Source organism: Dunckerocampus dactyliophorus, chromosome 10 (genome assembly GCF_027744805.1).
Source record: "Dunckerocampus dactyliophorus isolate RoL2022-P2 chromosome 10, RoL_Ddac_1.1, whole genome shotgun sequence".
In the NCBI taxonomy this organism is placed as follows: Eukaryota; Metazoa; Chordata; class Actinopteri; order Syngnathiformes; family Syngnathidae; genus Dunckerocampus; species Dunckerocampus dactyliophorus.
The window spans coordinates 30,505,322-30,517,432 of record NC_072828.1 but is presented as its reverse complement, the minus strand read 5'-3'; the positions used below and the strand labels follow the sequence as shown (position 1 = coordinate 30,517,432).

The 12,111-nt window shown below is 41.8% G+C and overlaps 1 protein-coding gene across 20 annotated transcripts in view; it reads right to left on the bottom strand.

Annotated features, from left to right (window-relative positions):
* Positions 1-12,111, bottom strand: part of adgrl2a (adhesion G protein-coupled receptor L2a) — a 154,992-nt gene that overhangs the window by 118,824 nt on the left and 24,057 nt on the right. For all 20 annotated transcript variants that reach the window (XM_054790269.1, XM_054790270.1, XM_054790276.1 and 17 more), the window contains exon 2: positions 6,667-6,841. In XM_054790269.1, coding sequence (XP_054646244.1) covers positions 6,667-6,730 — 64 coding nt within the window. In that variant the 5' untranslated portion in view covers positions 6,731-6,841. The remainder of the gene's footprint in view (positions 1-6,666; positions 6,842-12,111) is intronic.

The following is a 12,111-nucleotide window of genomic DNA, read 5'->3' as shown; positions in this document are numbered from 1 at the left end:
TCTAATAATGTTAAAAATTGTATTTAGACGGTCGTAATCAGGATTTTTATGCTAAAATTACAAAATCCTACTTGGAGGAAATTCACTTATCACGGTCCGGTCTGGAACCAATTAACCACAATCAACGAGGGATTACTGTATTGGTAGGCCGGCCCTGATCGAGCATGTCTTAAGTCTATTTGGTGTGTCATATTATTATATTTTTCTGATTATTCGCAGCTAAAAAGACAGAAGAAAGAAGGAATCCAGTTGGCAGCACCACTAGCAGGGAAATGGAGCACATTTTGTCCTGATTGATTCTCAGCTGTGCCTCCGACATGTTGCAATACTCCCTTCTTCTTGACACAGAAACCTTGCTCCGCTCTGTAATTCCAACAATATTTGGGTAAGTCTTTGAAGAGAGCGCACGCCGGAGCTAAGTGTGAATTGTTATTCGCTTGCTGATGCCGACAAATCCTCTCAGCCTGACTAAATAACACAGGCGGACTCGTGAGCCAATTCCATGGCGTGACGCAGAAGGAAGAAAAAAAAAAAAATCATTGCTGCATTAAGTGTTGCCGAAAACATTTATTTCTCTGTAAGTCACACGCTCAGCTGAATTTGTCCGGGTTGCCACGGTGACGTTCACAGAGGACATCAGCAGGACAAAGGAAATTAACCTGCAGTCAGACGTGTGCTGATGAAAGACAAAAAGATGGCTTGTTCGATGTGCTTTCGTCAAGACAGTCAGTATTGTGCTGCGTACGGCGTATGTTGCGTATGTTGGGCTATGAATGCCTCCTTACCCCAGGAACTCACCTAATTTCCTAAACAGTGCTTGACTGTGGCCTATTAATAGTCCAAAAATATTATAGACTACATTACTTTCCACACTGCATGGAGACTGGCTACTGAGCCAGCAGCGCCGAGCCGACATCCCATGGACGACACGGACATCCCATGGCTGAGATCGAGTGGGGAAGTGGTAAGTTTTGGGCTTCTTTGTCCTTACTCCCCAATCCGTTTGAAACACTTTCTTAAGTTTGTAAGTAAATTGGAGAGGCTAACTATTTAGCTTGCTATGCTAGCAGTGACCATCTCTTATGTCCCCGCAGCGACCCCGTAGCCTGTTTTGAGACGTTACCTTACATTACATTACCTTAACACTGCATGAAGTCATGAAGTCAGCCATGGCATGTCCAACATGATTGCGTGAAAAAAAGTCATTCCCCCCATTCAGTGTGGAAGTGGTATTTTTTTGGCTTCTCAAGGGGCTAGCCACAGGGAAATGTTTTCAGGTCGAAACGGCAAAGTTATTTCAACGTTTCAGCCTTTTCATGGAAACAATGTTCTGGGTGACCTGAAACAGTATTTTTTGAAAACCGCTTCCATAGTATGAAAATCTGAAAACGACGGCTTATCGTTTCCGTGCAGACAGCCGAACCGCTGTTTTACAGAGGCGATGATGACGTCCCTGACCCATCGCTGTCACATGACCAGAAGTGAGCTTTGACGACAAGCTTGCTAGCTCGCTTGTCTATGGCCGTCTGGAGACCCAGCAGCATAAGAGTTGCGCAATGTGTTGTAAACAATGAACGATAGGTTTGTAAAAGTGATTATTGGGGTGTTATTTCATGTCTACAGGGTTCTAATAATGTCAAATATCTAGAAAGCTCTCACTACGAAAATATTACATTTATTAACATTGAATCCTGCTTCACGGAAATTCACTTGCAGCGGTCTGGTCTGGAACCAATTAACCACAATAAACGAGGGACAGCTCTGCGGTATGAAAGCGGCGTGAATGACGTAGACTTGGCTTGGAGAAACGCCTTCTCTGCCAGCTAGCCGGGGCGATCCTGCGGAGGAGAGGAGCCAAGCACTACCGCGAGCTTCTTTAAAGGAAGATGGAGGCGGCCCAACAACAGACGGAGGCGCGCTTGTAGCGCTAGCTAGCCTGACAACCAGGCTAAAGGCTGGACTGTGACTCCCGATTCATTCCGATGATATTTCATTAGCGGTGAGTACCGATACATTTTGCACTTTAGAAGCGTAAGCCTGGATTTGGCATTGAGCTTGTTTGCTCCAGAGTGAACAATGGCGGAGGGTTCCGGAGAGTCACTTTTATCGCACAAACGTTAACATCAAGCTAGGAGGAAGGTTTGGAAAAGAAGGGGGAAGGTAATTCTAATGAAGGTAATTCTAGAAGGCCACGGTCACGTAAGCAGTACTATCTGATGACTTCTATTGGTATGAAGTCAATTTTATCATATGCTGACATATAAAGTTGTAGAGACCTCGGTGTCCCCCATTTTGGGGGCTATTTTAAAGGGTAATGGAGTTTAAATTCTCAATGGGTAACAGTGTCATGTAAACATTTCATTTAAAACGTGAAAACTGCCCAACAGGTTTGCATCTCACTTAAGAATGTTCAGTTCTTTGTGACGGAGAACTCCTTTGACTTTGAGCCCAACGTACGGGTCAAGATTGAGAAACAATCACATGGACCCCTCCCACAACGCAATGCTAGAGGGACCTTTGTTAGAGCCCCGTCTGCCTCGTAACGCCCATGTCATTCAAGCGCCACACCCCAGTAATGAAGGCTTTCTGGGGCAAAAGAAACAATTAGTCTCAATCCTGGAGCAACGTAAACGTTGATGACTCCCTGCCACTACTGACTTTTGACCTCATATAAACACACTACAAAAGGGATCGTAGTTTTTTTCATAGGTCCCAAAAGGTCTTGGGAAACGAGGACGTCTGGTCACTTTATGCAGCAGATTAGTAATCTTGAATTCACACTTCCTTCCCAGACTATCTTTGGGAGCACAGCGGTACCTCGTTTTTTGCAGGGCCCTAACAGAAGCACAGAATTGGCCGATAAAAACAAGATGTGCTGTTAAACACCAGATCTCGTGGAAGCTGACATAATATGAATAAAATGCTGTCACCTGCGAGAAGAAGGGAATATTTCCAACTACGGTAATCCCGCATTTATCGCGGTTAATTGGTTCCAGACCCAACCGTGACAAGTGAATCCTTGGGATTGAATGGGATATTTATGTAGTAAGAGCATAGAACACCTGGTCACAACCTTCTAAATATGGTTTTTAAAATCATTAGAGCCCTATAGACAAGAAATAGCACCCCTATAGTCACCTTCCCACTCTTATGAGCCAATATAGTAAACATAATCAGAAAAAATAAGACATAAATATTAGGGATGTCCTCATCCACATTTTTTGGCTTCCGATCCAATCCCTATCCTTTTTTTTCAAAAATAAGCTTTTGTTTGTGGAATTGAATATGGTTACAAAAATAGTTCTTCAAAGCATTAAAAATAATAAACCAAAGTATTGCTGAATTTGTTTTTTTTAGGACTAAACATCAGTTTGTGATGTGATTTAGACTATATGACATTTTTTCAACAAACTCTCTGCAATGCAATAGCAATTTATTGACGGCCCTTAGTAGAAACATCCAGCGATTGAGCGGCACTTCCCGTGCAGGCTCCCCGCACCAGGTCTGTGTTGCCATTACTTCCTGCAAAAAATGCAAACAAAAGAATATGCTTGTTCTTGGGGATGAGAAACGTAGTCCAGTTTCTGACACAAATGCTCGTCACTCGTGCGCTTGCGCTGTAATGCCTGTTTTCCTTTCATGGAGAAGATTGTATGGGGAGGGGGGAGCTGGAATATGGCTTGAAAGGCTGAGGATGACAGTGAACCAGCTGTCCAAATAGACATGAAAGACATGTATACACACGGTCCAAGCGAGATCGCCGGATGCGGTGGATGAGATGTACGTTATGAATTGGAGGTGGGGGGGGGCACAACAACAGACCCCTAGAGCGAAAGGAACAATATGTGTTGGATATGTGGGGTTCATCCTTCCGAATACAAACTTTAAACTATTTACAACATTCCACTAACCCATTTAATTCAATTATAAAAATGCATTAAAAAGATATTAGAGATAGACGCAGTTTAATGAAGCATGCAGACTTGGGGATATTGTTTGTAATGAACTGTTACAGGGCTGATCTTGGTAGCCGAGATGGAAAATGGGACTGATGTTGGGGTGGGGGGACATGTAAACTAACATAAATGACAAATGTTATCAATAATAAATCTGTGTATTGTTGAATGTCTTTTTTTTTTTTTTTTGCTTAGCTTTATTTAGAGGTTACATTAAAGAAATAGTAGTCGCGTTTGGAAGCCTCTGAGCTTTGCCAGCTTTCTTTAAAAGTATATAAGAATAGGACTAGTTATGTGTTTTGGGCGTTGGGTCCAAGCTTTGATTTAGACAAAGGTTTCTGGGTGAAAAATGGTTAAAAATGTAAAAAAATATATATTTGACTTAAAAACAATGTAGCGGCTGGTGAAGAAGCTAAATGCTACTCGGGCTGCGATTATTTTCTTAGTCTTAGTCGTTTCTTGTTGACTGCTGGTTTCCATCGTCAAAGCCGATTTGATTAAATATCTTGTTTTGTCTAAAACACAAAGATTTGCTTTCACGGATGACTCAGGAAATTAAAAAATATTCACGTGTGACAGCTGAAATCAGAGGATATTTACATCTTGAACTAAAAAAAACATGACTTGAATACCAAAATTGTCGTCAGTAAATTGGATAATGAATTAATTGTTGCAGCGCTAAGTGCTACAATAAGGTAAGAAAGCTCTCAAGAGTGCCGACTATCTCCCTTTGCTCTAAATCGGTGTAGTCACATATCCGAGCCTTGAAATTGCAGACTCTTATCACCGCATGATGTTTCTGAGATGATGTATGTCGTTGGCGTTGATGCAATTCTGCCTCTCCCTGTTTGCCAAGCCCACTCAAGCTGAAAAGAGGCACACACTCCTCTGATAGCTTCTTGTGTCAATGCAAGAATGCAAGCCAGATGACACGCGGTATGACAGGGGTGTCCAAAGACCATTTGTGGCCGGTGGCTGTTTTTTTTTTTTTATTGCCATGCGGCACATTAAAAAAAATATAATTTAACAAGAAAACAATAACAGCAAACATGGAAAAATCAGCAGTAATTATCTACTGTGTATATATATATATACATATATATATATATAAAATAATGTCGTTTTAGTAGCAAAAACTTTAAATATTAAAGAAAAATATGAGAAACAAACAAAACCAAATAAAGTTTTACATTTAGGAAAATTAGGTTGGGGAAAAAGTTTGAATATTACGGGAATAAAGCCAAAATATTACAAGAGGAAAAGTTACAAAAAAAATTCAAATTGTTGAAAAATGAACTAACACAACAGCAAAAAAAAAAAAAACAGCTGTAATTTTACGACAATGACGTCAGCAGTCGTATATATTTGTAATTTTTGTATGCACTTGTTTCTTACATTTTTCATTTAAATTTAAAATGTCATTTTTAAGATCGCCATGGTATTATGAGAGAAAATTAACACCATTTTAATAGCAGAACGTTGAAATATTAAAGAAAAAAAAATGTACTTTTTAAGTCATAAGATTGTGACAAACAAACAAAACGAAGTAAAGTAAAAATTAGTTTGGGGAAAGAGTTACAATATTATGGAAATAAAGTCCAAATATTATGGAAATAAAGTCATGATGTTATGAGAAGAAAATTTACAAAAATTATTTTAAAAACAAAGTTGAAATACTTGGAAAACGTCATTTTTTTTCCTCGGTGGTAAAAGTTTGGACACCCCAGCCCTGGACAGACCCAATCAATATGAAGCAAACACAAACAGTCAGTGGTTTGGTCGGCAACGCAACTATAATAGGTCTGCTTTCACGGATGACCAAGGAAAGAATTTGAGCAGCTGAAATCAGAGGATATTTTCATTTTTACGTCAAAAAACGATGACTCGAATACCAAAATAGCTGTTGAGTAATCATCGGTTCATGGATTCATTGTTGCAGCCCAGCATTGGTGTCTGCGTGATTTTCTGCTGCGCAGAAGTCATCAACTTGCAAACTTGCATCAATAAGCTCTGAACTCTGAAGAAAGAAGTGAAAAAGGGAATACTGGGCAAGAGCCACGAGAGCGGGCACAGAGGAAACAAATCTGTAATAGCTTTTCTGATATATTGCACTAAACAGAAGCCAATTTTTAAAGCAATCATCAATTACCTCAAGTAGTGCAGCACTACTGCAGTGATTAAACACTAATAAGTAGAGGGAAGCGTTTATGATATGCAGTTTAGACGCATAAATCTGGCCATTAGGATACAGCTGAGAGTGATTCAATCAGAGCCGTGATTAAAACGCGTTAAGAGTTTTTTGAGGTGTGAAATCTGTGAGCGCTGGCCACGAGACAGAAACATTCTAGCCCAAAAAACCTCCCAATGCGTCCAGCGCCGACGCCACTGGGAACAACCGGCGCTCTCAAGCAGAAAATATCTGGCAAATCACAATTTGTCCGAGATCGACCGACTAATGAAAGCGCTCGCGATCCGCCTGAGCCCGCGGTCCTTGGAGCCACATTACTTACACATGCACGGCGGGACCTCGGAGGAGCAGCGCGAGCGCTCCATTTTCATTGCTCATGCGAGAATTCCTAAATAAGTGGATAAGAGAGAAAAATCCCCACTGGGTGCCTGACTGTCACAGAGCCTGAAATACTCCTTCACCGGACGCTGTAAAACAAAGCGCTGTGTTTTTACAGGCCCCCCGCCTTCCACGCGCACTTACCCTCGGTGGAGTGGACTTGGGCCAGGGTGATGATAAACCAGCAGAAGGTGTGTCGTTTCCACATGGCGCCGAGGGTCGGTGGTCTCTTGCAGGTTGTTGTGCGGCGACAAAAGGTTTCTGATTAAAAAAGTCCAATCCGAACGCTGTCCCAGACGGTCATCATTGATTCTCTTACCTGTTGGAAGAGGGGGGGAGCACAGCGAGAGGAAAGGTAAGCTCCACTGAGAACCACCTTGCAGGAACTGGGTGCAACCAATACTGTCAAATAGACCTATCCCGCCCTCGTCCAAACTCACTGCGACCCGCAGGAGACGGACGCTACAGCTTATCAATCACAGATCAAATTACAGCATTGTACTTAAAAAAAAAACAAAAAAAACATTCCCATCTATAAATCATACCAGCCAGCAGCCCACCAGACATACCATAAAGATTTTAAAGCCACGTTGATTTATTAAGACATCTCACATTTGGAGTCGGCTCTCGCTCGCCGACAGAGCGCTGTCACGGGCCCAGAGTGAAAGCGCTCCAAGTGGAGAGGAAGCGGCCAACTGCGAGTCCAAAATCCTCTCAGCGTCCGCTTGCACGGGAGATACTAAATCCACCGACAGCAACGTTAAATGCAAAGCTCATACGGCTGGGTGAACGTGACTTGAGGTGTTCTTTCATGATAGTACTGACGTTATTGGAAGCACCGGTAGAACATCCATCAGCACACAATGCCAGCCCACGGAAAAGACCAACATGTGACTTAATAACGGTTATTTTCTTCGTCGGTTCATCTGGAGCAGCAGATCAGGGGCGTCCAATCCAGACGTTTTCCAGCGAGGGCAACATGCATTTTGTAAAGCGAAACATGAGGATATGCTACGAAATGACATCCATTTCAAGAAAAAACATCTCAGCTTTGTCATATCCTGTAGGTGGAAAAGCCTACACTCTATTACTCTTTCTTTCCATTTTTGCTGGGGGTTTTTCTCAAATATTTCAACTTTTTTCTTAAATAGGCTTTGAAAATGTTTTTGTCATAATAGTAGGACTTTATTTCCTGAACATTTGGACTTTAGTCCCATAATATAATAACTTTTATCCCCAACTTAAATTTCCAAACTGACAACTTTGTTTTGCGTGTTTCTCATAGTATTATGACGTAAAAAAACCTTAATATTTAATCTCTATGCTACTAAAATGACTTCTTTTCCAGATCATACTGCCACTTTATTCTCATAAAACTGTGACTTTTTTCTCGTTAAAACACAACTTTTTTTCTCTTAATATTGAAATCTCGCTCTGTTTTTTTTTTTTAATTTTCCAACTATTTTAACTTTTGTCTTGTAAATTTTCCCCTCATGATATTAAGAATTTATTCCCATGATATTTTGACTTCATTCCCATAATATTATAAAGGTTTCCCCCAACTTAACTTTCAAAATATTACAACTTTATTTATTGTTTTGTTTCATAATATTATGAATTAAAATTATGCATTATGATTCTAAAATGACACTTTTGGCCCTCGTAATAATACAGCAATATTAAAAATGACATTTTAAATTAAAATAAAAAATTAAGTAAAAAATTACAAAATAATTTTGTAATTAAAAATTACAAAAATATATATCTGTATTTAAAGAATAGCATTAAAAATTAAAACATCTAAAAATAACTATTAAAATGTAGTAATTAATCATGTAAAAAAATATATTATAATGAATAACAAATAATTATTATCGTAAAATTAAGATTTATTTCTCGCTGGATTACAACTTGTTTTAATACATATTTTTACTTTATTCTTGTAAAATTACTGCAGATTTTTGCTGTTGTTTTTTTGTTTCAGTTTCCTTGTTAAATTCTACTTTTAGAATGTGCTGCCGGCCAATAGAAAGAACGGCCGCCGGTTGCTAAAGGCCCTCGTGCCACACTTTGGACACCCAATATGGAGCAAGCACAAGCAATTAGTGGTTTGGTCCGCAACACATCAGAAAAGAGGCAAAAATGCCCACCGCTGTTTTCCAAAGTCAAGGCTGATGTGTGTGAATATCTTGTTTTGCCTAAAACACAACGATGATAGGTCTGCTTTCATGGATGACTCAGGAAATGAATAAATATTCACATTTGAGAGGCTGAAATCAGGATATTTACATGTTTAAATCAAAAACAATGACTCGCGTACCAAAATAGTTGTCGACTAACTGGATAATGGATTAATCATCGATTAATTGTCACCGCTCTACTGACTTGAGTCAATATTCCCCACTATTTTCTGCTTGAGATATTCTGGCTGCAAGTTAAGAAGAAGAATTGCCTTTCCCACCCCCGAGGCGCTGCCAAACAAATAAACACTTGAGAGCAAATGGTCACCGCTGGCTGTTGTGACCGACCACAAACTTATCTCTGCATCCCCTCCCTTTCTCTGCCGTCACTCCCGAGCAGGATTCCTGTCTGCCCACCTCATCCGTACCTGTCCCGCTAGTACGACTCTGTTTGAGTGTTTGTTTTCGCTCTCTTTTGCTACAAAAGCCAACGGCCTCCTCCCGTGTCACGGATACACTTGTGTGAAACCTAATGCCGACCCGCGCGCCCAGGCATGCGTTTCTCACTACTAACGGCTCCCTTTTGTCCGCCTGTTTACACTGCTGGGTTCAACTCCGTCCTCTCAGCCCCTGTGAACCATTAGCACATTCACCAAGGGATATGGCATCACTCAGCCAACGAGGCGCACAGGACCCCATTAGAAACTGTTTTGCCTTCGACTTTTTTTTTTTAGCACTATCAAAAACAACCAGCCGTGTGTCTGCAACTTTTCCATGAACGTGAGCCTCCTTGCACGCCTGAGACACTCCGCTTGTCGCGTGCAGCCAGAGATGTAAAACTCAACTCGGGGGCGGCGCCTCCACACTGGAGAATATCCACAGGCTGCAGAGCGTTTGATCAACTGTAGTTTGCCTTTGCTGGTTCCCAGACAGCGAAGTGCTTCATGAGCATGAAAACATGCGGCACACGCACACAAACACACAAGCATTAGGCAACGAAGTTGTAATTAAGCCCGCCATAATCACCTCATCTAATGTGACATTATGCCTCACGTGAGACCTCTAATTTCAGAGCCATTAAAAGGGGGGGTTAGTGGGAGTATGGGCCACGACACCACTGTATGTTTAGGTTCAGTGAATTAATATGGAGTTTGGTGTTTCATGGGTTTGATTGCAAACACAAAACCTGTTTTGTATTTCAACAATGCTCATTTTAATAAATGTTATTAAAACATGGCTGCAAACAGGCTCCGTACCTCTGGGAAACACATTAGCTTCACACCATTGTTTTTCCTCTTTGAATTTGGCACGGTTGGGTTTATTAGAGCCCTCCAAACATAAAATAACACCCCTATAGTCACTTTTACACTCCTATTACCCAATATAGTACGCATAGTAAGAGAAAATAAGACATAATATGGACTCACACATACCCCTAACCTCTGGTTTGTTTCTTTTGATATGCTTACTACACGCTTATATAGTAATAATACTTACGGACTTGTATATTATAATGATCATTTTTGTTTTAGTTCATTTACCATTTTTAGGATTGGAAATCCTTCTATTAGACCAAAAATGTCATGAAATGTACTTAAATATGCATATTTTGAACTAACATCCACATTATTAGAGCATAGAAACTTGTTTACGACCTCAATACGGTTTTTCACATGATTTGAGCCCTCTAAAAATAGAAAAAACACCCCCATAGTCACTTGTCCACGAGAAAGACGTGTGTTCATGTCTCACATGAGGATGGTGGATGATGGGCAAAATTTCCCCCCAAAAAAGTCCACTTTTCCTTGAAGATCCTTCCAAACATGCACCGACTTCCAATACTTAGACGGAACACAAGGAGAGCAGCGACGATCGTCCCCTCCAACAGCTACCTTGTGCACTAAAAGAATGGCCAAGATAAAACAATCGTACGCGGTGGCAGCTTTCTGGCCAAAGGGAAACATGAATATGTTTGTACCAATGTCGTTTGAAATCAGTTCTACCCCTCGCATTCTCAACACGATTTTACCACAAATCTAGAATGCGGTTCACTCTGACCTTTTCCGAGCATGCATAGAATCCCAACCAAGTTATTATGGGATACACTAAGTATTCAGGTGTCAAGTGTGATTTGAAATGCCAATGCCGAGGAGCTCACGACCCTGAGCCAGCGCCATGGACGGGTTACGGTGTTTGCTACTAATTTTAATCGAAATGCACATGAACAAAGAGTTTTCCCCGCCACGGTTGAGATTAATGGGCTGCATTAAAAGCTTAACCTTAAACTTGTCCAGAGTTATCAGGAGAACGCTCGAGCATCTTCCGTTTAAATCATGTTGCTTCCCTTTCAGCACAAAACTATTAATTTAATCCTGGCGTGCTCCAGCGTCTGTATTTCATAAACAATCCCACAGACCCGAGCGGCACATTTACGCTTTAATTGCGTCTGACGAGACAGCCTTTACATCCAGTCTGTAAACAAACTATTAACCGATCCATATATAATTCTCTCCTTGCTGCCATCGTCTCCTGGCGGCGTGCTCCACATACCTCAAGTGTCTGAAGACAAAGACCAGATGCCTCTAACAGTTTTGCCTCGGAGGCAGTGGAGCCCCCCCGCCACGAAGTAAATGCAGAGCGTACATCCCTCGTACATGGCGGTGGTTGTTCAGTAAATCGATGATAACAGTCCTACACTTAGTGCGTTTTGTCTCATGCTGTGAGTGTTCAACATGCGCAGACACCAAAGGCGCGGACCGGAGGGAGACTGTACGACTGGCGTTCTCCTCATTAGACGCGCCGAGGTCTCCCCTCTCAGCTGGGGGTTGTTTTTTTTTCCCCTCCCCGTGCCTTGAAACAGAGACGCCGCCAGTGATCGGAGCCCCCGCCACGCCGGCGTGATCTGAGAACAGGTGTTTGCATCTGCGGGCTTGCGCGCGACAGATGATGAAGGGCATCGGCGGGGGTGTGGCTCGATTCCAAAGGCCCGTGTGATTGCTAAGCACGGATTGGGCAGTTGGCAGATCAATAAACTGCTTTTGGAGCTCTTTAACTCTTCGGGAAAATGAAGATGCAAATCTGCAGACAAACTGCGGGGGCTCCGTTGTTTTTGATAGAGTTAAAAAGGGGGGCTTCGTAGCCAAGAGGAAAGGGGTTATTAGAAGAGACAGGCAGAGGGCTGATTGAAAAGGGCAGTTTGAAATTTGAATGGGGGGGTTCTGAAAACAAGAGGCAGATGTGAAAGAATGCCTGGCTTCTCCAAGACAAAGCTTTTGGCTGTCCCTCTTTGGCTGTTAGAGGGCCACAGGAGAATAGAGGAAGAGCTGGGCTTTTCTATTAAACGAGGTCTAGGAGAGACGGGTGGGGTGCGATCCTCGGAATAAAGGACTTGAGTGGGGGAGGGGATTCA